Raw genomic sequence first — 25,843 nt, 5'->3', positions numbered from 1 at the left:
TCTTCTTCTATTGTTTAACGGGTGACAATAGCCTCTCTCAGCTTCTTGCAATTGATGCAAAAGTCTAAAACATGCTTTTTTGGGTATGGATTAAACTGAGGTCTGAAGGTTTTATATATATAGTTATAAAAGCAGTTTTATTCTGTAGGGTATCTGGGCTTAGACTGTTTCTAAAGGTTTATCTACAGACTTTGCAACTAAAAAGATGTCAAGTTCAGAAATCAAAACCCTGTACTGTTGCAACTCAGGCTGCATCAATACCAGCAAACTCTTATGAAAGATTAAAGTTCTTGTGCATTCTGAGGCTGAGGAAAAATACAAGAGTAATCAATGTGGAATTATTTATAAGGATTAAGTGAGTGAAAGTTATGTCAAACATTTCCTTTTGAAATCCCACATCTATTATTAATATGGCCTCAAATATTGCCCATCATTAGTGCTCTGCTAGATCCATAATAGCGCATAGTGATTGGACCCGATAATTGCCATTCACAATATAATCTGAAGATGAATGCTTCACTCTAATAGTGTAGGTTAAATATGAGATGTTTTGTCAGCTATTAATAATTATTTACTTATAATAACACTGTTAGAAAGATGAAGGAAATGAAGATATCACTCAAGTTTCTGAATCTGTGTCTCTGATTTTGCTATTTATAGGTTTATGTTTGAGTAAAATGAACATTGTTGTTTTGTTCTATAAATTACAAACAACATTTCTCCCAAATTCCAAATAAAAATACTGTCATTTAGAGCATTTATTTACAGACAATGAGAAATGGCTGAAATAACAAAAAGATACAGAGCTTTTAGACCTCAAATAATGCAAAGAAAACAAGTTCATATTCATAAAGTTTTAAGAGTTTTTAAATCAATATTTGGTGGAATAACCCTGGTTTTTAATTACAGTTTTGATGCATCTTGGCATCATGTTCTCCTCCACCAGTCTTACACACTGCTTTTGGATAACTTTATGCTGCTTTACTCCTGCTGCAAAATTTCAAGCAGTTCAGTTTGGTTTGATGGCTTGTGTTCATCCATCTTCCTCTTGATTATATTCCAGAGGTTTTCAATTTGGTAAAATCAAAGAAACTCATCATTTGTGCTCTCTTATTTTTTTTTCCCAAATCTGTATGTAAATTGCCGCTGTTCCGATTAGACACTTCTTATGCAGGACTTAAATGTAAAGCTCCTTGACGTGATCCATGAAAAACACACCTCACAAAATACAGGATTTAAAGGCTCTGCTACTAATGTCTTGGTGCCAAATACCCCAGGACACCTTAATAGGTGTGCCTCAACTGATCAGAAATATCAGTCCCACTTTATCATAAGTGTCTATAATAACTGTGTAGTTACACAGTAACAACCATGTAATAACAATGTAACTACTGATGAAGTAAGCATTGGTACAGATTTATTACAGTAGTATAGTTGTAATTGTTTTTCAATACTAAATATCATTATTCATATATTATCATTGGGAAGTGGGACACAATACCAAGCTATGTCTAATTGGCACTAATACTTCTGCCCCTCCCCTAAACCCATACATCATCCACTGCAAAGTCTGTGGTTGTAAGGAGACAAAATGTAAAAAAAAAAAAAAATTAAGAGGTATATATGACCAGCGCTGGGTACCAGCGCTGCTTCGTCAATCCATCAGTTACTTCATCCACTGTCCAAAGTGATTGCTGTAATGGTAACCAGCTAGTCTAGGCAAAAGCTAAGCTAATGCTAAGCTAAAGCAAGCTACCTTAACTTAACCACAGTTATGCAGATGGAGCTATAGCCTGCCGGCTTGCTGACCAACACCACCCAGGATACAGGCAGAAATGCTCCCAATATTCCCAATTCTGATTTCAAGCTAAGGTCGGTGGTGTTAGCCTGAATAAACCATACGCCGTTTTGTAGTTAGTTCACTTGCTGTGGAACTACTTTTTGGCACAAAATCTGTATTACTTAATTGTATCACTTATAATTGTTATTTTGTCTATGTGGGTCCATCTCATTAGATAAAGAATGAATATTATTAGTTAAAAGTTAATCTTAAATGCCTAGTAGATCACCTAGCTCAATATGCTAACATCAAAGGTAATGTAGCTAACCTTATGTAACCTTATGTAAGCATGCTCTCATTAGCACAATGCTAATGGACTACTGGTTCCTAACTTCCATTCACTGTTAGCAACATTAACAACAATATGCTATAAGATGAGAACGTACTTTTTTGGAGGGACTTGTCCCACGTTGACTTTGACGCAGATGACCTTGCGGGTCTGCATGCCCGTGGCGCAGGAAGGCTTCTCTGATCCGGAGGGAGCAGGTTTGGAGCTGGCGGCTGTGGAGTTGAGTGTGGTGACGGATGTGTCCTCGGTACAGGGCCCCCAGGGGCCGGTCTGCCAGTGGTAGACGATGCAGGCGTGTTCGTTACAGTTCCTGGTTTCCTGCAGGGCGCTCGTGTTTGGACAGTTGGCTCCTCCTGAAAGTTTATGGACAAACCAGAATAAGATGTACAGAAATCAGAAATGGCGGCCATACTCTGATGCGAACAACCATAAACTTCTTAAATGCTATTTTTTTACACAGTTTGTCCTTGTTTAGTCTTTAACATCCAGATCAAACACTAAAGTTGGGACAGAAATGAGCAAAAACACTAAAAAAAACAAATGTATAATTTTCTAATTGTTCACCAATTTATCAGTTGCTTGTCAGCTGTATATCTCCTCATCACTGTTGATGCCTCAGCACATGGAGGGTGAAGACTAGCACATGCCTCCTCCGACACATGTGAAGTCAGACTCCGCCTCTTTTCCAACTGCTGCTGATGCTCAGAGGAAAGCGCAGCGACTCGGTTCTGATACATGACTTTAAGAAATGACTTTGAGGATTGAAGGTCAGTCAATCTAAAAGTCAATTCCAAGAACTTTAAAAGTATCCTCAAGTGCAGTCGTAAAAAGAAAAAAAAGAAAAAAAAACATGATGATGAAACTGGAACTCATCAGGACATTCTCAGGAAAGGTAGAGATATTCCAAAAAGGGGTGGAACAGAAAACATTAGCCGTTTATAATGATGCTATGCCTTCTCACAACACTTAAAAGACGTTTGGGCACTAAGGATAACAAATGATAAAGTGGTTCAGGCATCATTTTATCTTTTTTTTTTCTTAGAAAGTTCTGAACACATTCCCTAATAGGGACAGATTAGAACCGTATGCAGGCTGATACATCAGCTCACAGATGCCTTGTGCTGATCGACATCACCCTAGGAGGGATGAAGGTAAAGAGCGCCATCTACACACCCAATTATGCTCTCTCAGGGCTATGGCAGCTGATGGCAAGCTGCATAATAATGGGATTTGAACGAGTGAATTCTCGATTATATACTTTTGTTTCTAAAGCAGCTATAATAGCTATATTTCTGCTGCATACTGCTTCTATTTAATGAGTTCTATGAGTTCATCGGCACACAGTTGGAATATGCCAGTTGGATGGATGGATAGATGGATGGATAGATTGCTCCCACCCATTACATTTGCAGAGTTATATATGTGAGTTATTTATATATTTATAAGTTTAACTTAATGGGGGGGGGGGGGGCATAGCCCACAGGTTGAAAACCACTGTCCTCAAGAATCCCATAGCTTACAGACTTCCTATGGTTTAATCCAGAGACTGTAAAAAAGATGGATGCCATGTCGCTGTTACCATTCATTCAATGAAAGTGAAGCCAAAATCTTCTGCCATGTTGGCGATCCTGAAACCCGAGTCTGTAGAGCGCAGTAGAGACCAGAGGAGGGAGAAAGACTGTGGAGAGACAGCCTACTCATTTAAATAACCCCGCCCCTGAGGGCTGCCTCCACAGAGCTATACACAGTCTATGGTCCCGCCCATACAGTCATTGGTCCCACCCCGGCTAGAGTTGTAACCCAGCCCTTTTACACACCAATAACCACACCTTTTTGAATAGAGCTGAATAACGTTTTTAAAACCGAATTCTGTGGGGATATAAAAATTTGACAATATAAGCAGAGGTTACACTAGCTGCTGCATTTAAATAATGGAGGTAGTATTACAGTATATTGGGAAAAAACATGATTTGAAGTTGTCTGTTTTAACATTGAACCCTATGGGGATGGGTGGAGTTACACAGCTTTCTGAAACCGAGCAGCAGGGGGCGCCCGACCTGTGGTGGCTTCACTTTTGAGAGACGATGCTCTGTCCAGCTATACACAGTCTATGGTTTAACCGGTGTTAATTTCAGCAGAATTATAGTACAGTCAGAGAGCTGTAGTCATGGTCAGGTCAAGCGCTCTTTCCTAGACGTGGATAGCGCTGGTTACTCCACTCTTCTCTCACTAAACGGAGGAAGAGGAAACACTCGGCAGCACTCGAGGCCGTTCGCTCCTTGGCAGCGACAGGCAGGCGGCGGAGTGAGTCTGAGGGTCCCTCAGCGCACTTAAATAATTGCTGACATCCCCCGCTCTCCGGGTGATGGAGGGGCCCACTGGGCCCCGTGAATCAAACCCTGTCGGTCCGGGAGAGGAAACCAGCTCTGTAACGAGGAGGAAGCACACCCACGAGTCATGTTGCCAGGCGAGAAAATACGACGCTGACAGAACTGTGTTTTAGCCTTGAGAGACACGGCGGGGTGCCAGGAGAAAAAAAAAAATTACACACTCCGACTGCAGAGAAAAAGAGCAACATTCCCCCAAATTAGAACACTTTAATAGACAGGCAGATTTTACAGCTGTTCCGTAATTGTGTCCCACATATAGCTGAGACACAAGTCCTTCAGCGTGATGAAGAGAACGAGAAGAAGAACGAGAAGAAGAACAGACTAAATTTGGCTTTATTTGATCTTCCTCCATACAGTTCCCTTAATTATTCCAAACTATTCCTGACTGGAAACAATAGCAACAACTATATTGGGTTCTACAGGGGTTGGACAATGAAACTGAAACACCTGGTTTTAGAACACAATAATTGATTGTGGTGACGGACAGTTCTGGTGGAAACAGGAGAGTTGAGGTGCACATTGAATTCTGCTGTGATTTGGGTTCAGTCATAGTTTTATGTTTTTGGATACAATCCGGGTTAGCACTCGAACATCCCTTTCAGACAGCTTCCTCTTACAGCGTCCACAGTTAATCCTGTTGGATGTGGTTGGTGCTTCTGGATACCGTGGCTCTTGATGCATCACAAAGACTTGATGTCTTGGCCACAGATGCGCCAGCAAGACGTGCACCAACAATTTGTCCTCTTTTGAACTCTGGTATGTCACCCATAATGTTGTGTGCATTGCAATATTTTGAGTAAAACTGTGCTCCTACCCTGCTAATTGAACCTTCACACTCTGCTCTTACTGGTGCAATGTACAATTAATGAAGATTGGCCACCAGGCTGCTCCAATTTAGCCATGAAACCTCCCACACTAAAATTACAGGTGTTTCAGTTTCATTGTCCAACCTCTGTTTATTAGATCATACTAACGGTTCTAGTCTACAGAATTGACAACAACCATCTACACCAATCTAAGAACCATTTAAGTTTATGGTTATATGTGTAACTCAAATTAGAAAAAGCTGGGGAAGTGTGAACCCAAAGCATATAATCCGTCAAGTGTTTGGACAAATGTTTGGACACACCTTGAATTTAGTGCTTTTTCATTATTTTCAATTGTTCTGCATTGTAGAGTAATACTAAATTCATTCAAACTATGAGTAAAAAAATGTTTTACATTTCAGATCATTCAAAGTATAACTTCTTGCTTAAACAACAGTTTTGCACATCTTGGCTGGATTTTCTAAGTCAGCTTTATGAGGTAGAGTCACATGGAATGTTGAGCTTTTAGTTAACAGCTGTGCTGAACTGGTCAAGAGTTAATTACCTGAATTAATGTGTTTGAGAGCATCAGTTGTAAAGTTGTGAAGAGGTAGAGTTACTATTTGAGTAATGTTCTAATACATATTATGAAAAGCAAGAATTACTACTATAAAGACTTTAAATGACTTTAAGAAATGAAGGTCCGTCAATCTGAAAGTCAATTCCAAGAACTTTTAAAAGTATCTTTAAGTGCAGTCGCAAAAAAGACCATCAAAAATGATATGATGATGAAACTGGCACTCATCAGGACATTCTCAAGAAAGGAAGACCAAGAGTTAACAGCACGCCAAATAAGAGATATTCTAGACAAGGTGTGGAACAGAAAACATTAGCCGTTTATAATGATGCTATGCCGTCTCATAACACTTAAAAGACGTTTGGGCACTGAGGATAACAAATGATAAAGTGGTTCAGGCATCATTTCATCATTTTTTCTTAGAAAGTTCTGCACACATTCGCCAATAGGGACAGATTAGGACCGCATGCAGGCTTTGTTGATTGTGCATTGTCTTGTTAAAAATGCATGGGTGTTCCTCAAGATGATGTTGTCTTGAATGTAATGTAATACATGTTGCTCTAAGATAAAGTACTTTTCTGCATTAGTCATGTTCTGCATTTTGTTATTAAAGATTCTCTGCTTTTGCATCCCACTACAGGGGTGGGACAATGAAACTGAAACACCTGTCATTTTAGTGTGGGAGGTTTCATGGCTAAATTGGAGCAGCCTGGTGCCCAATCTTCATTAATTGCACATTACACCAGTTAGAGCAGAGTGTGAAGGTTCAATTAGCAGGGTAAGAGCACAGTTTTACTCAAAATATTGCAATGCACACAACATTATGGGCGACATACCAAAGTTCAAAAGAGGACAAATTGTTGGTGCACGTCTTGCTGGAGCATCTGTGACCAAGACAGCAAGTCTTTGTGATGCATCAAGAGCCACGGTATCCAGGGTAATGTCAGCACACCACCAAGAAGGACCAACCACATCCAACAGGATTAACTGTGGATGCTGTAAGAGGAAGCTGTCTGAAATATACAGTAGCTGTTTTAAAGGTCTGCAGGTCTGGTTTAGGCTTCTCTTTCATGCTGTACAGACCTTACTGTTCCACCCACTCACAGAGCGCGAGGCCATTTAGGCTATTTTGGCTCTGGACCACAGGAGGCTTCAGCATCAATATGACCAAAGCTTAGAGAGCTGCACCATGCAAGAGCTCTGCCCAGCTTTATTTAATATTACAAAAGCTGCTTTTCCTCATTTCTTATGTTCTTCTCAATGGATCTATACTGTTCCAAAGAGGTTTTCCTGCCTTTATTGGACTTATTGGAACATTTAACATTTTCTACTGCCCAGAGAAGATGTTCTACTAGATCAGTTTTTGATGCATTGCTGTGAGGATCTGATTGCATTCACCAACAAGAGCAGCATTAGTAAGGTCAGGATGTCGGATGATCTCCACACCGCCTAATCCTAACCCAATTTATGCCAAAAAAGTCCTTTCTAATAGCAATACTGCTCTACAGGGACTAAACAAGATGTTTACACATAGGTGTCTGCAACTGGTGCATCTTATAGTAGCACATTTTGCCACAAACAGTTGGACATATAGGGTTGGTTGGTTATTCACATCTATGTGTCTTCTAGTCTATGTTCATACTGACAATGTAAATTAGATTTTTTAAATATCTAGATCACATGCAGATTGATTTCTGATAGTCTGACCAGCCAAAGCACATGCAATCCAACTTTTAAACAGCATTCAGAATAATTTAGTATTTTCTGGACAGCTAAAAAACACATGAAATCCAACTTTTAAACTGCATTCAGAATAATTTAGTATTTTCTGGACAGCTAAAAAACACATGAAATCCAACTTTTAAACTGCATTCAGAATAATTTAGTATTTTCTGGACAGCTAAAAAACACATGAAATCCAACTTTTAAACTGCATTCAGAATAATTTAGTATTTTCTGGACAGCTAAAAAACACATGAAATCCAACTTTTTAACCCAACATTTATAAATTGCATCCAGGTGCATTTTTTATAGCCTGAACATCCAGAAACCATATGCATTCTGCTTTTCAGCATTTCTAGATTGTATCCAGATGGATTTTTGACAGTATGGACAGCTAAAAAACACAGAAAATCAAATTTAAGCATTTCTAGATTGCATCCAGATGGATTTTATATAGTATAGACAGTCAGAAACCACACAAAATCCAACTTTGGGCAATTAAAGATTACATCCTGGTTGATTTGTATAGTCTGGATAACCAGAAACCAGAAGAATCAAATTTTTGACATGTCTAGGTTGCATCCAGATGGATTTTTTAATAGTCTGGATGGCTAAGAACCACATGAAATCTGATTTTGGCATTTCTAGATTGTATCCAGATGCATTTTTTATAGCCTGAACATCCAGAAACCATATGCGTTCTGCTTTCCAGCATTTCTAGATTGTATCCAGATGGATTTTTGACAGTATGGACAGCTAAAAAACACAGGAAATCAACTTTTTGGCATTTCTAGATTGCGTCCAGGTAGATATTTGATAGTATGACCTGTCAGAAACCACATCCAGATTGATTAGTCTGGACAGTTAAAATCGCATGAACTCTGATATTTGCCACTTCTATGTTGCATCCAGATGGATTTTATTCATAGTCTGGAAAACCAAACTTTTAGTGTTTATGGCGTCCAGATGGTTATTTGGTAGTATGAATAGCTAAAAACCACATGAAATCTGATTTTTGGCATTTCTAGATTGAATTCAGATTGTTTTTAAACCATACGAAATCAAATAGGTTGTTTTCAGATTAACTTTTGATTGTATGTACAGCTAAAAAAAAAAAAAAAAAAAAAACATTAAAAAACCTTAAAATCAGACTGTCACTTTTAGTTTGCATTCACATGGATTTTGGATAGTATGGGTAAACCAGACATCATATGAAATCTGATTTTTGGCATTTCTAGATTGTATTCAGATGGATTTTTAATAGTATGGACAGCTAAAAACACTTAAAATCAGTTTTTCTATCATTTTATATTGTATACATATAGATTTTTGAAGGTATGGATAGCCATAAACCACATAAAATCTAAATTTTGGAATTTTAAGATTGTATCCAGATTGTTTTTTCCACATGAAATCTGATTTTTATGCATTTCTTGATTGTATCCTGGATTTTTTATAGTCTGCACAGCTAGAAACCACATGAAATATATATATATATTTTCTAATCAGATCCAGACCACATTCTCCAGTCACACAACTCTGGTTTGAACATACCTTTTGCATCACTTACAACTAGGGGTGTGACGAGACACTAATATCACGAGACGAGACGAGACACGATACTGGGTTCACGAGAACGAGACGAGACGAGATTTAAAAATAAAATTTTAAAGAAAACCTCAAAAATGAAAAATGCCTTTAAAACTAGAGTTTTAATTGACAAAAATCATATAACGCAAACTTACCAGACTGGTTCCTCTCACATATTGATTTTATATGAAATATAAATAAGAATAAAAATAAAACTTTTCTAGGTCTTATATAGTGCAAACAATAAGTGATAACCACAAGCAGTCACATTAAGACTATGGTTTGTGTTTTTTTCTCCTAAATCTCTTGTAATTTAACTATGCATAACCACAACCAGTCATATTAAGACTATGCTTGAAGTGCAGAACATGTTTTTAAATACAGTATACAGAGCTAAGGGATTAGTACAGCTGCCTATGAAACAGTCACGTGTAGGATTTATTTACAGTATTTATATATGGTTTGTGTCTTGTTGGTCACTCTGTTACTGTTTATTGTTTCCACTGGAGCCAAAATGCAGTATATAGGGTAAATAGGGGCGCTGCACTAAAGAGGGCGCCAAATGAAAGACCCAAATATTTTTTTCTCAGAAACAGCCAATCAGCTTGCTGGTTTTTGTGGAGCGCGGTGGGCTAGTAATGAAAGAATGTATCTCCTCCACCCCCTTCCCCCCGGGGGCGCTGATATTACGTTTGCATACACCACAAACAGTACATAGTTGCACTCCTGCTGTGTTGCCAGATCCCGCTTAAAAAGTCCACACTTTTTTTCCCGCGAGACAGATTTAAGCTTGACGAGAAATATCGTCACGTTATCTTGCGAGATCTCGTGCCACGAGATCTCATCACACCCCTACTTACAACACAACAAACAACCAACCAAGAAAAACCAAAGGTTAGTTACTAAAGCCGACCTCAACCCCCCAACAGCAATCCCTGCAGATACTTTACATTACATTACATTACATTACATTACATTTGGCAGACGCTTTTGTCCAAAGCGACTTACAATAGTTGAGTACAATGTAAAATAAGTTTAAAGGTAAAACATCTTTGGATAGGGATAAAAGGAGGACAAAGGGGAATAATAGGATAGAGGAGTGAAGGAGAGGAAGAAGGAAATGAGGTTAGAAGTAGTTAGTGTGTTAGAGGTGTTAAGAGAGTAAGTGCTCTTTGTAGAGCTCTGTCTTCAGGAGTTTCTTAAAGATAGCGAGAGATTCTCCTGATCTGGTAGTAGAAGGTAGTTAGTTAGAGGTGTTAGGAGAGTAAGTGCTCTTTGAAGAGCTCTGTCTTCAGGAGTTTCTTAAAGATAGCGAGAGATTCTCCTGATCTGGTAGTAGAAGGTAGTTTGTTCCACCATTGGGGAACTCTGTATGAGAACAGTCTGGATTGCTTTGTGTGTTTGTGATGTTTGTGATGTTCCAACTGATCACTTATTTTAACTGGTCTGAATTAAGAAACAAATTCGATTTGCCTGCAGTCTGAACACAGTCTTACAAGACTTTAGTCCTGACAGGCATTACTGTGGGTAAAAGTGTGTGTGGGGAAAACTGCAGCATTTTTTTGGACTCTTTTTTTAGACGGCTTATACCCCCGGCCCTGGGTTGACGTTGTAAGGCCTCTCCAAATCGTGGTGTTAAGCCAGACTTAGGGAGTAAAGAAAGCTGTTTTGTCCCCGAGGTTCCAGAGTCAGTGCGATGATGCTGCGGTGTATTAGGAGCGACCCCGGAGGGCTCTGAGCTCTAGCGAGGTTTTTTTTTTTAACTTTTTTTTTTAATTCGTGTTTGCAGTATAAATTTCAGTCCTCTGCTGACTTACTCAAATCCACTCTGAAAGACATCCATAATGCATAAAGGACTTTCCGCATGAACGGCTGCGCTTAATACGTGCCTCCGACATTAGCGGGCGAGGCGAGGCGAGGCGGACGATGTTGAACAGAAGAGGCCGACAGCATACAGTCACGATAAAGATAAAAGTAATGTTTGTCTTGCGAGCGGGGGATTTATTCAAGCCACAAGGGCATTTTCACTGCAAATTGTTCCTCAAAGCAAACCCATTCAAGCAAATGATCTAACACGAGGAACGCTCACAGTCTGGTTTGCAGCATGCTAATATCGCACTCTCTCTTCAGATTGAGACGAGGGCTTTTAAAGGATTTCTAAAGGGCTAAACTGTCGCATCTATAAAAAAGGTTTGTTATCTTCAACACTCTAGGGCTGCGTCTCAATTGCGTACTACACACTACTACCTAAATGTATATAGTATTTTATGGGGATGCTCCAAATATTCTGCAAAGAAAATAATCTGACTTTTTGGAATAGCACAGTATAATTGATGGCATTTTGATGTTTGACCCAAGTGTTTACACTGTTAGAGCATGTGCAAGACTGCTCATGTTGATGCACGTTAGCTAGCAAGCTAGCACACCATGCTAAGCAAGAGCTGTCCACTACTTTCTTCCATGCTTCCATGTTTCTTTAGTATTTTTCCAGCATATGTGCAAAGCCAGTAGTATCTGTTGGTGATGTAAGGTTTGTATAAAGCTGCTCGGCCATGGAAATTACAGATTTAGGCTATTCAAATTACATAACAATGAAAAAAAAAGGCAAAATAAACAAGAAATGGCAAAAAAAAAGTTATTCATTTAGTGTGGTCTAAGTTCAGGCCAAACTTTTTAATTTTAGTGCATCTTTAAAATGTACTTATCTTATTACAGCTTTTTTAAAAGGTAAGTACACAACATATTTATTTACTAACCCATTTTGGACCAACAGGAAGTAGTCAAGTATTGATATTAGCCATTTTTGTATGTCCATTTATAACCACAATCAAAAACCACCCTGGTGGAAAAAAATATGTACTTAAAACATATATATATTTTTTTTTCTTTTTTTTTACCCGCCACCACCCCCCCCTCATTGGAGGTCTAATACTTTATTTCACTCTGCAAAATTGCATTACTCTTAAGGGAGGACATATATTAAGAAAGAGGAAAAGGAAAAAAGGAGAAAAAAAAAAATATATATATATATATATATAATAATAATAATGATATTTGTTTATAGGGGGGTTATGGTTTTTAAAGTACTATGCCCACATTTAAATTAGATAGCTGTGGCATCAGCTCACTTATAGTATTATAGATTTCATAATGGGGCTCCAAATACTACTAAACTGCTGTTGACTGTGTTTTGTAAGTGAAACAATTCTCTTTTCTAATGATATGTAGTCTATTAAAAGATTTAACCACTGTGTTCTTCTAATGTTTTGTTTTGACTTCCAATGTAATAAGATTGTTTTTTTAGCTATAGTTAGTGCGACCAATATTGAGATTTTTTTCTTTTTGCTTACTTCTGACAGTTCCAAAACCATATCATCTCCGAGTAAGCATAAAGAAGGTAAAAGTGGTATAATAGTGTCTGTTAAGTCTGAAAGGTATCCAACCACCTCTGTCCAGAATTTTCTGACTGGTGTGCAGAGCCAAATTGCATGAAAATAGGTGTCCTTCACTTCTTGTGAACATTGCCTACAAATATCTGATTCGGAGAGTTTTGACAGATCCAATTCCCATTCCTTGTGGGGAATAATTACGGTGTCGTTCATCGTGTTTATACTTTTGTATAGTTTTGATAACAAAGTTTACTTAAAACATATTTTAAAACATCTACAGATTTATACACTTATTTAAAATGTCTGAAAAGTACATTAATATTTTGTTTTCATCAAATATTTGAAAGTAAACTTTGATTGTAATTTTTAAAAAGTACAATATAGTGTCTTTTTTTTATATAAATATACTACTATAAAGTACACTTTTAGTTTAATGTAATTCAGTATAAATTCTAAAATACTTATTTCCAAACATACTTTTGTAATTTTTTTTTAGCAAAGTGTGTTGAAAAAAAAAGTTGTTACAGAAGTTCACTTAAAGTACAATGTATCAATGTATAACTTTTTAAAAAGTAAATTAAATTACTACATTTATAAAATTTAAAGTAAATTTGTAACACATTAAAAATTGTAGTACACTATATTTAAAAAAAATATTTTTATACCCAACGAAGTATACTAGAAGTGTGCTACTTACAAAAGACATGACAAAAAACATATATATTTGTACTGTAATGTAAAAAGATCACATATATTTAACATCAATTCTTTCATTTCAGTACATTTCTAATATACCTGGTGTATAATAAATAGTGATACAGTTGTAATACTCATTAAATGTATTATAATTTTACTGTAAGCATATTCAAACATGGGGTACATACATGAAGTAGTTTAAATGTTTAAATGTTCCTTAAGTATATTTAAAATAGTTATATTTTAGTACAGTTAAAAACACTTAGCACAATTTAAGTTAGACGTTTGTACTATTATTATACAATTAAAATATAATAAATAAAAAAGTTGTTCCATTTTATCACTCTTTAAATATACTGATTAATAATAATGTGGCTTCAAGTAAACTTTAGTGCACTATAGAATAATAATGCTTACTTTCAATAGGGAAACTAGTTCTATACATTTAACTATCCTTCATTATTAAAAACTAGTTAGTATTACTATTAAGTGCACATTGGGACACGACCTACACATGTAGACTACAGTCTACGCAAACAAGTCTATGAAAAAAAACTAAAAGAAGAAAGTAATCATACCATAGAGCTCAGGAAACTTTGGAACCCTTGTAAGACCTTAAGATAAAACAAAACTCAAATGTAATTCACTTTTAAAGTGAATGGGACTTTAAAATCCCCATTTTTGAATCAATGCAAAAAACTAGCGGTCTAGAGGAAGATCTGGTATAGAGAGGTCTAGAATACTAAATCTAGATCTATATAACTAATCTACAAACAGTCATGTGCCGATATACAAATTCAATGACATGATAAATATCTCACATCTTTTATTAGGAAATAAAATCTCAATTAATAGGCAATAAAATGTCCAATTCTTTCAAGCAATAATTATTACAGAAAATAAAAGTTGTCAGCAGAGGGGAGCATGAAGTGCTGTAAGATTTTGTGGGAAAACAAAACTGCACTGACTTTAGACTTGATAATAAAACACAGTGGATCAACACCAGCAGATGACAGACATGACTCTCCAAACCATCACTGATCATCAGTAAATTTTACATTTCATTTGTAAATCAAGGGATCAGAGTCTGGAGGAAGAGTGGAGAGACATACAGTCCAAACTGTTCGAGGTCTAGAGTGAAGTTTCTACAATCAGTGATGGTTTGGAGAGAGAGGTCATCTGCTGGTTTTGATCCACTGTGTTTTATCATCAAGTCTAAAATCAATGCAGTTTTGATCAAGGTACTCAAAGCAATAACATACTAAAACTGCTGTATCAACACAAAATAAACCCTTAAACACAGTGCACTTGATTATTGAATATCGGCACATGTCTGTCCACAAACAATGCAGTTTATTACACTTTTACCCTCCATAACTGTGATCCATGCCACTACCATCGAAGTCACTGCAAAGACAAACACAAAGAGTCTGGTTTGCTGTGATTGGATGAGAAATTTAAGTTATTAAAAGAAAAATTAGAACCCTTCCTGTGACAGTAAAGTAATGTATACTTTATTTTCTGACTATAAGGCGCACTTAAAATCCTCTAATTTTACCTTATGTAGGCATTTTACCAGTTAGGTATTAAGGAGCAGTAAAGCCATTTTTCTGAAGTACAACAGAGTTATAAGGGTGAGTTTTCAGTGAAGTTTCTCCAGCACTAAGGCTGGGTTCTCCAGCATTAGCATTAGCATTAGCATTAGCCGCTAACCATGCTAAGCGCTAGCTCTTTTAACGTTCAGAGGTGAGTATGTCGAATTGTAGTCTGCGTGTTTACTGTGTTAAAACAAGCTACGTGGGACAAACCGCTAGCTGATAGCTCCCTGAATTACCGGAACACTCAGATTTCCTTAGTGCGGTTAGCGGCTAATGCTAATACTGCTGCACCCAGTCAGGTATTAAGGAACAGTAAAGCCATTTTGCTGAAGTACAACAGCATTATAAGGGTGAGTTTTCAGTGAAGTTTCTCCAGCACTAAGGCTGGGTTTACTAGCATTAGCATTAGCATTAGCCGCTAACCGTGCTAAGCGCTAGCTCTTTCACCGTTCAGAGGTGAGTATGTCGGACTGTAGTCTGCGTGTTTACTGTGTTAAAACAAGCTACATGAAACAAACCACTAGCTAATAGCGCCCTGGGTTACTGGAACACAGATTTCAGATTTCCTCAGTGCGGTTAGCGGCTAATGCTAATGCTGCTGCACCCAGCCTTAGTGCTGGAGAAACTTCACTGAAAACTCATTCATATACAACATTTTGGAAATCTAAGCTTACTGTAAATAAGGGGAAGCGATTTACTCAACCAAATAAACAGTTTTTAGGAAAGAAATATGTGTAGATTAACATCCAGTGCTCGATTGACATTGAAAGAATTTCGATTTTTTAAGAATTACAGTTTTATTTATTGTGCCTTATAATCCGGTGCACCTTTTAGTCCAAAAAATACAGTAGATGGAAAAATATAACATCAGCACAGAATGAAGCATCAGTTTATAACTCACCCTCTCCAGCGTTGTAGGCCAGGATGGCTCTGGTCCTCATCTGCTTGCCCTCGGCTGTTTTGCTGGAGCAGGTCTGGGAGCAGGTGGACCAGGGGGTCCAGGGGCTGAGGACACAGTCTTTGGGGCAGGGAACCACGCAGGGCACAGCGGCCGGGAACAACGCCTCGTCACACAGCTCCTTATCAACCTCCTTACCTGCAAAAAACACAGCAGATATTCAGTCATAACAGACAGCAGCTCTGGACTTACAGTACTTTCAGTATAAGTATAGTAGATTCCATAGTAGTGCAAATACTTCATTACCTTACTTAAGTAGAAGTAGTATAGGACCTTGTGGTTCGGCCTAAGCTTTTGTTCTTAATGGTGTTTTTTCTTCTTACATTACTTTTACTTTTATACTTTTAGCAGTTTTCAAAATAGTACTTTTACTCTTTTATTTAAAGAGTAAAAAGCTTGAGTTGATACTTAACTTAAGTATTTTATAGACTAGTATCTATACTTCTACCTACAGAGTAATGAATGGAGATACTTTTAACACCTTTGCCATTTGGTGCCAGGAGGTGGTGGGTCAAGCTGAGCTGTATTTGAAGCTCAAAAGGGATCTTGGTATGTGAATCAGAAATGGTTCACATTTAACCCTTGTGTGGTGTTCGGGTCTGTGGGACCCGTTTTCATTTTTCATCAAATGATACTAAAATAATTTTTATTTCTAACTCAAACTCATTGGCATTGGCTCATTTTTTGTGAAAAACATATATCAAAACACATTTTCGATAAACACACACTGTACACCCCCCCCACACATTTATATTACATACAGTATGTTTGGCCAAGGGCTAATAAACATTGCTTCATTTGTAAATTTGAAACTAAACAAATTTTCTACTCATTTCTTGAGTTTAATTCATTTTCTTTTACATTTTATTAAACTAATAAAAAATGTGTAGCACTTTTTGAAAGAAATGTAACATAAGAAAGGTAAAGGGCAAATATTAACCATGTAAGCTGTTTATATTGCGTGCAATTTAGGTGAAGCAAGCATGTGTAAAGCATTTTAATGTAAAATTGCTTAATTTTGCTGAATTAAATACAAGTAACAAAGTAAACGAGTAACAAAAATATGAACACCACACAAGGGTTAAAAAGACGTTTTTAAAAACATGCTTTTGTCTCTACTGACCAAGGAGGACTTATATGAAGATTTTAGAGCATTGCTGAGATGATTGCAGAAGATTACATAACGACCACCCCAACTCATCCCTAAAGTCTTCATAGCCATCTAGCCCGTGCCTTCCTGGCATTAGTCATGGGGCCAACAGGTTCATGTTTATCTGCTTCTTCCAGAGAGTCAGTTGTACTTTTGTGTTCCTGAATGATTTAGTAGATTTTGAGCAGAGTTTAGTGTTTAGAGTGTTTAGGGTCGTTGTCTTTTTGAAGGATCCAGCCTGGCACTTCAACTTCAACTTTCTCACTGATTCTTCAACATTGTTCTCAAGAATCTGCTGATATTGACTGGAATCCATGAGACCCTCAACTTTAACAAGAGTCCCAGTACCTGCACTGATCACACAGCCCCACAGCATGATGAACCACCACCACATTTTACTGTGGGGAGCAGTAAGTGTTGGGTTGTAGCTCCAAATAACTCAATTTTAGCTTCTTCAGTCCACAGAACCTTATTCCAAAATCCAAAATGAAGCTGGCTTGTTCTAATGTGCTTTAGCTTTAGCATACCTCATGCGACTCTGTTTTGTGTGCTCAGAAAAGGCTTCTTCTTCATTAATTTCTCTCCCATACAGCCTCTCCTTATGTAAAGTGCGCTGAATAGTGAATAGCTGAATGATGCACAGTGACTCCATCTGCAGCAAGATGATGTTGTACTGTAGGTGTTTGGAGCTCTGGAGGTCTGTGGGTTGACTATGACTGTTCTCACCATCCTTCTCCTCTGCTTATCTGAGATTTTTCTTGTTCTGTCACTTCAGGTCTTAACTAGAACTGTGTCTCTGGTTCTTCCATTTCCTCACTCTGTTCCTCACAGTGGAAACTGAAGCTGAAATCTCTGGGATTTTGAGCTTTTTATATCTTGTTGAAAAACCTTTGTTTTCAGGTCATTTGAGAGTTTAAGTGTTTTGAGGCTCCCGTGTTGCCACTCTTCAGAGTAAATGCAAAGAAAAGAAAAAACTTGCAATTGGTCACATTGACCCTTTCTTATAATTGGATTCACTTGTGTATGTAGGTCAATGGTCAATGAGCTTACCAAACAAATTTTGTGTTTTAATAATTATTTATAAAGGTACTCAAATCAATAAAATGTACCTGCCTAATTTAGTTTAAAGAATTATTGCACACTTTCTGTAAATCCTAAAAACTTCATTTCACTTCTCTAATATCACTGTGTTCATCTGCTATATGATATATTTACCTGAAATTGCTGATCTAAACAACCAATGATTTATAAAGGAAAATCATGACAATTATCAGGGGTGCATGCTTTTTTAGTACTGCAAAATGGTCCAATATTACAGCATCCTCTATTCTTGCCATTACAGAGCAACCACTAGCAAACCAGAACCAGGGTGATTTGGCAGATTTGGTAGAGAGGGTTCTTGCAGTGCCTCCAGGAAAAACTGGGCCTTCATTACTTTATAAACTGGATTATGTAATTCTCATGACATGTTCCAACGCCCCCACACTGAAGGGCCAGGAGAAAGCCAGCTATTCCACCATTAAACTCTCACATTACCATCTGAAAACAAATATTAGCTGTGGTAAAATACTGTGTAAAATCCTATTTCCATCCAGCCAAGAACCGAGGGAAAATCCAGGGTGAACTGATGCAGAACCGCCTCCCACATCTGTACGTGCTGCTGTGAATTACCTTGTTAATCAGGCCTGAAAAAACACTGGGAAACATATAGGCTGGAATCTCCTGTGGGTTTCAGTGAGTTTTACACTGGCACATTATTTATTATTCATGACATCTTCACACATCTATAGTAGGCGGCTTCGTGCAGCATGCATGTGTTCTTCCTTTCAATGTGTGTGTGTGGTTAAAAAAGAAAAAAAAAAGACAGTGTGCCATCTGAGCCTATAGAGTTCCATAGAGCAGATTTCCCAAAACTCATCCTTTGAGGCAGCATCTTTTGATTGTCTGAAAAAAAGACATGTGGATGATCTTTGGGGAGGAGAGTAACACAATTTCAATTCACTGTACGTCCTGAACATGTGCAGTATTGACAATAAAATGACTTGACTTGATTTATATACTGTATAATACTCTGGTTTACTATTACTGTATATTAAACCATTGATAAACCACTGAACAACTCAAGAATTGATTAGAAGACTATATAGCCTAATTTGAGCCAAATGTCATAGGTTTATTAATTACAAATGATGAGAAATTAAACTTATTTAATGTTATTTGTGCAATATTTGTGACCAGATATAAGGTGCACCAGATTTCGAGGGCAAACTCTCGATGAATGTCTATTTTTTGAACGACTATTTTCATACATTAGGTGCAACAGATTATAAGGTGCATTTTAAGCGACACTAGTAAGGGACAGGGGTGCAGCCATGTTTCCTTTTTAATTCAGCAAGTCAACAAAACTGTAATTCTTAAAAAAAAACATGTTAATCTACACAGATTTCTCTCCTGAAAACTGTTTATTTGGGTGAGTAAAGCACTTCTATTTATTTACAGCAAGCTTAGATACACAATATTGTTAGTAGCAGCGCTAGCTGGGGTTAGCAGAAGCGCTAGCACTTAGAACTAGCAAATGCCGCCATACAGCGCTACACTGAAGAACCCTGAGAGTTGCGGTAAGCCAGGGTGCAATCAGCTAGTGGTTCGTCCTATGTAGCTTGTTTTAACATGGTAAATGCAGACTACAGTCTGATATAATCACCTCTGAATAGTAAAAATACCTAATTCTGTGGTTAGCGATTAATGCTAATGCTGCTCCAGCAGTGCTAGCCAGGGTTAGCAGCAGGCTACAGTCTGATATACTCACCTCTGAACGGCGAAAGAGCTAGCGCTGCGGTTAGCGGCTAATGCTAATGCTGCTCCAGCCTCAGTGCTGGAGAACTAAACTGAAACTCCTGTATAACTCTGTACTTCAGCAGGGTGGCTTTACTGCTCCTTACAGCCTGACTGTTAGAATTCATACATAAGGCACATAGGACTAAAAAAGCGCACAGTATTTTAAGTGTGCCTTATAGTGTAAAAACCTTGTTGACGTCAAAACCTACACTTCCCATGATACCCTTCTCATTTAGGAACTTATGTCACACACCTGCCATCTTTAGTTTGTCTCTATCTTTGCAAAGTATCGCCAACATTTCTGTCATTGCCTACAGAAAGTCACAAATCTCTGCTTTTGCTCTTGTTTTTGTTGCTGTTCGGATTTTGACCCAGTTTATAATTACTGTTTTTAACTCTGCCTAGTCCATGCCTGCATTGTTCACTCTTTGCATGATATTCTGTTTGTCAGATTTGAGGTTTTAATCATAAACATGAACAGGCACCAAGAAAACCATTTGACAACTTTCCATGAATTTCCCACCAATTTCCATTTATAAACATCTTAAACTCTAGTATAGATATAGTAATGTTACCTTGTGGATGAAATAAGTAACAAGGCCTGGCTATAGTCCCATTGGACCAACCTGATTTAGAACAGGCTTGCCAAACAAGCAGTGGGTTTCTCATACAATGGCTGTTCATTGGTGGAGACCCTTATCTACCATGTAACCCAACAACAAATGTGTGAATAACACTCAAAACAAAATCATGTTGATTTTCTCAATGCTTATTTATTTCAATGCTTATCGTTGGGTTGTTTGGCTCCATCTCACCATAACCCTACTTTATTTTTTTTCGCCCCATCCCTTTTTTTAAAGTTTGGAGAGCAAAATAAAAAGTTGATCACATAAAAAAAAACACTTTTGTTGCCACACTTTTTCTGTTCGAAGTTATTCTACTGTGCAGAAAACCAACAACAACAACAACAACTACAACAACAATAATAATAGTAATAATGATTTTTCTCCCTCCTCTCTCTAGGCTCTATATAAACCCCAGGCTGAGGAGTAAGTAAGCTAAAACCCCACTTCCAGCCTCTGAAAGGGAACCAACTGGATGGAAAATAATACGAGGCATGATGAGAAAAAATACCCAGAACCATCCCTCCAGGGAGAGCCCAAAAAGGCGAATAAATATCGCAGGGTTTTTCTTATCAACGACAGGCAGTGATGCAACATCCACATCGATCGCTGAAACGCCGCGTGGTCGTTTGTGAGCATGCTCCACACTCCGACTGCGATATGGAGCAGCAGAAGCCGCCCCCACACACACCTCACCCCCCAAAAAACCCAACAAAAAGATCAATTTTCATCAGCAGTCCACTGCCAAGTGAACACTGATACAATTTACAGAAGTGCTCCATCGTTTCTCAACCGGTCTGCTGGATCTGTAGCACACAGCCAATACCTTCAGTACTGCACTGCACTCAGAACAGTGATTGGAGCTGTTTTTTAAAGGGGTCTTTAGGTAAGTATTGAAAAAACGTCCAAATCATCTGTCTGTAGTGATCGACCTGCCGGGCACAGAGCCTGGAGGCCTACCAGATTCATTACAAAATAATCCACAGGGCAAATGCAATGCTATATCATACCAAATTAAACCTAATTCCTGTTATTTTTGCAACATTTATGCAAACAGTACAGGCCAAACATTGGGACACACCTTCGCATTCAATGTGTTTTCTTTATTTTCGTGATTATTTACATTGTAGATTCTCACTGAAGCATCAAAACTATAAATGAACACACGTGGAGTTTTATGTACTTAACAAAAAATGAGCTGAACCTCAACCACAGTCACCGGACCTGAACCCAATCCAGATGGTTTGGGGTGAGCAGGAGCACAGAGTGAAGAAGGCAAAGGAGCAAAAGTGCTAATAAACACCTCTGGGAACTCCTTCCTTCAAGACTGTTGGAAAACTTTTCATTTCAGGTGACTCTACCTCTTGAAGCTCATTGAGAGAATCATGCCGAGAGTGTGCAAAGCAGTAATCAGAGCAAAGGGTGGCTATTTTGAAGAAACTAGAATATAATTTTTTTTTTTCAGTTATTTCACCTTTTTTTTATTAAGTACGTAAAACTCCTCATGTGTTCATTCATAGTTTTGATGCTTCAGTGAGAATCTACAATGTAAATAGTCATGAAAACAAAGAGAAAAAAAAAGCGTTGAAAAAGAGAAGTTGTGTCCAAACATTTGGCCTGTACTGTGTGTTTAGTGAATTGTCCCCAAGGTAGCAGAAATATGATTTTATACAGCAGATATAAAGTATTTTTGAAACTACTTAATAAAACGTAGCATATTTATGTGGACATTTATATCCACATACCTTCGTACAATAAACACTGTATACTACACATTCATTTTTCATGCATGTCATCAACCAATCAGGAACTGTTTCCTAGCTCAATGTCACTTGGTATCTGTGTGTACACAGCTCTGGAAAAAAAAAACCAGACCACCTAAAAATTATGAATTTCTTTGATTTTACCAAATTAAAAACCAAGAGGAAGATGGATAAATTGATGCTTGAAGAGCGGGCACACTACGAGAGCAAACAGGAACTGAAGCTACACCAGACTGCGCTTTTTACTCCATTTTAACTGCAGCTACGCTGTAAGAGCAACAGCAAACGCGCTTTTCAGCACGCTTTTTCGGACAAGGCTGAGCGATTCTCACTTGAGCGGGGCGTGGCAAACCCCCTCATTCACACATTCTCTGTCTACACACCTCAGGGGCGTTACTCACGCTTTAAAAGACAGTCTGGTGGAGCTGATTCCTATATCGCCCGCACCTGCGCGCAAATTCAGACTCCTATGTCGTCACTCACACTCGCCGAGGCGTCAGCCGAAGGCGTCAGCTGTTGTGTGAAGACCTAACTCGGGTAAAGACCTAACTCGGGTAAAGACCTAACTCGGTAAAGACCTGCGAGTCTCCCTGCGCGAGTCCACCGAGCAAGGCCACTGACAAGGCAGCCCGTCCTACTGCCTCACAAAATGTGCTCCCATCACATTCCTGTCATCTCCGGTACGCACAGAAGGCGTAAAAACACACATAGGCGCCAGGACCATACTAACCTGCGTCCTCTTAAGCAAGCCACGCCCACTACTACCTCATTCTCTGTTGGGCTGTGGAACTGCCAGTCGGCGGTTAATAAAGCAGATTTCATCGCCTCTTATGCAAATCATCTCTCACTACAACTACTGGCTCTGACTGAAACCTGGATTAAACCTGAAAACACTGCTACTCCGGCGGCACTTTCAAATAATTATTCCTTTACCCATACTTCTCGTCTCTCAGGACGAGGAGGTGGAACTGGCCTATTGCTCGCAAATGGCTTAAAATACACTCCACTATTACCTGCAAACTCATACAACTCGTTCGAGTATCATGCCACACTGGTTAATACTCCATCAAAACTTACTGTCGTTGTCATCTACCGTCCTCCTGGACAAATGGGCGAGTTCACGCATGAACTTGACATGCTACTGTCTTCTATCCCCGAGCAAGATTGCCCCATGCTCATTCTAGGGGATATGAATTCTATCACAAAAAAATCAGCTCCCTCACAGACTCCCGGAAACTATTTGCTACATTCAAAACACTACTCAACCCTCCACCTCCTCCTCAGGCTACCTGCCTTACGGCTGAAGCTCTTGCCTCATTCTTAACTGGGAAAGTGGCAGCTATCAGCAGACAGTTTACTGATGCGACATGTAGCAGTCCTACATCATGCTCTGCTGCCCAGTATCCCTCTACCGAAGGCGTCGCTTTCTCCTCGTTCGCTCCTCTCACTGAGAACGAGACACTGGCTCTCCTAACGCGTAGCCGTCCTACTACGTGTCCACTTGACCCGATTCCTTCAGACCTTCTGCAAACCATTGCACCTGCAATCATTCCGGCTATCACTCACACGATCAATGCCTCTTTAACATCTGGTGTGTTCCCGACTGCTTTTAAACAAGCACAGGTCACACCACTGCTTAAAAAGCCTTCTTTCAACCCCGCCCAGGTTGATAACTACAGACCGGTCTCACTACTGCCTTTTCTTTCTAAAACATTAGAAAGAGCAGCTCTCAATCAAGTCTCTGGCTTCCTCACCCAAAATGACCTCCTGGACCAGAACCAATCTGGTTTCAAGAAAGGGCACTCTACTGAGACGGCTCTGTTGTCTGTGACAGAAGCGTTAAAAACTGCTACAGCTGCAGGACAGTCCTCAGTGCTCATTCTGCTGGACCTCTCGGCTGCTTTCGACACAGTCAACCATGACTTCCTCCTAACTATACTCTCGAACATGGGGATCTCAGACAATGCGCTGTCATGGTTCAGATTGTACCTCACTGGGCGCTCGTTCAGGGTGTCATGGCAAGGACGGCTGTCCCCAGCCCACTCGTTACCCACTGGGGTTCCCCAGGGTTCGGTACTGGGACCTCTTCTCTTCTCAATATACACCACCTCTTTAGGTCGGGTTATCCGCTCTCATGTCCTACCACTGCTTTGCTGACGACACTCAGCTATACCTGTCGTTCTCACCAGATGATCACTCAATCTCTGCACGAATATCACAGTGTCTCTCAGACATATCCGCATGGATGAAGGAACATCACCTCCAACTAAACCTCTCAAAGACTGAACTTCTGGTCATACCAGCAAAACCTTCTATTCAACACAACTTTGCCATAACCATCGACTCTCTCTCTCTCTCTCTCTCTCTCTCACCGACAAAGGTTGCTAGGAACCTGGGTGTCATGGTTGATGACCAGCTTCTCTTCACGCACCATGTGGCCTCAGTTGCTCGATCCTTCCGCTTTGCGCTTTACAACATCGGAAAAATTCGACCGTTTCTGACGCAACAGGCCACCCAACTCCTGGTACAAGCTGAGGTAATCTCACGCCTCGACTACTGCAATGCCCTGCTAACTGGCCTCCCGGCCTGTGTAGTAAAACCACTACAGATGATTCAGAATGCAGCAGCACGTCTGGTCTTCAACCAACCAAAACGGGCACATGTCACTCCGCTGCTCATTGAGCTCCACTGGCTACTGGTTGCTGCTCGCATCAAATTCAAAACTCTTACAATCGCCTACAAGGTGATGACAGAACAGGCTCCTTCCTACCTGCACTCGCTCCTGAAGGCTTACGCTACCTCCCGGCCGCTGCGCTCCTCCAATGAACGTCGCCTCGCTTTGCCAAACACTCACACAAAGCAATCCAGACTGTTCTCATACAGAGTTCCCCAATGGTGGAACAAACTACCTTCCACTACCAGATCAGGAGAATCTCTCGCTATCTTTAAGAAACTCCTGAAGACAGAGCTCTACAAAGAGCACTTACTCTCCTAACACCTCTAACAAACTAACTAATTCTAACCTCATCTCCTTCTTCCTCTTCTCTACTCCTCTATCCCATTATTTCCCTCTGACCTCCTTAAGGCCCTATCTATAGATGTTTTATTTTTAACTTCTATTATTTTTGTACTTCAATATTGTAAGTCGCTTTGGACAAAAGCGTCTGCCAAATGTAATGTAATGTAATGTAATGTAATGAATTTTTGCACCAGGAGTAAAGGCATAAAGTTATCCAAAAGCAGTGTGTAAGACCGGTGGAGGAGAACATGATTCCAAGATGCATAAAAACTGTGATTAAAAAACAGGGTTATTCCACCAAATATTGATTTCTGAACTCTTAAAACTTTTTCTTTGCATTATTTGAAGTCTGAAAGCTCTGCATCTTTTTTGTTATTTCAGCCATTTCTCATTTTCTGCAAATAAATGCTCTAAATTACAATATTTTTTGTGGAATTTGGGAGAAATGTTGTCTGTAGTTTATAGAATAAAACAACAATGATCATTTTACTCAAACATAAACCTATAACTAGCAAAATCAGAGAAATTGATTCAGAAACTGAATTGGTCTCTCGATTTATGTTCAGAACTGTGTATAGATCTCTTTAAATGGCCT

At 38.9% G+C, this 25,843-nt stretch overlaps 1 protein-coding gene across 1 annotated transcript in view; it reads right to left on the bottom strand.

Annotated features, from left to right (window-relative positions):
* Positions 1 to 25,843, bottom strand: part of LOC103026784 (thrombospondin type-1 domain-containing protein 7A) — a 285,301-nt gene that overhangs the window by 96,945 nt on the left and 162,513 nt on the right. The window contains exons 8-9 of the mRNA XM_049467814.1: positions 15,799 to 15,993; positions 2,227 to 2,482 (exon numbers count right to left, since the gene is read on the bottom strand). Of these exons, the coding sequence (XP_049323771.1) occupies positions 2,227 to 2,482; positions 15,799 to 15,993 (451 nt within the window). The remainder of the gene's footprint in view (positions 1 to 2,226; positions 2,483 to 15,798; positions 15,994 to 25,843) is intronic.

This window comes from Astyanax mexicanus, chromosome 1 (assembly GCF_023375975.1).
Source record: "Astyanax mexicanus isolate ESR-SI-001 chromosome 1, AstMex3_surface, whole genome shotgun sequence".
Classification (NCBI taxonomy): domain Eukaryota; kingdom Metazoa; phylum Chordata; class Actinopteri; order Characiformes; family Acestrorhamphidae; genus Astyanax; species Astyanax mexicanus.
The sequence above is the reverse complement of the archived record's forward strand: the minus strand, read 5'-3'. Positions and strand labels throughout refer to the sequence as shown.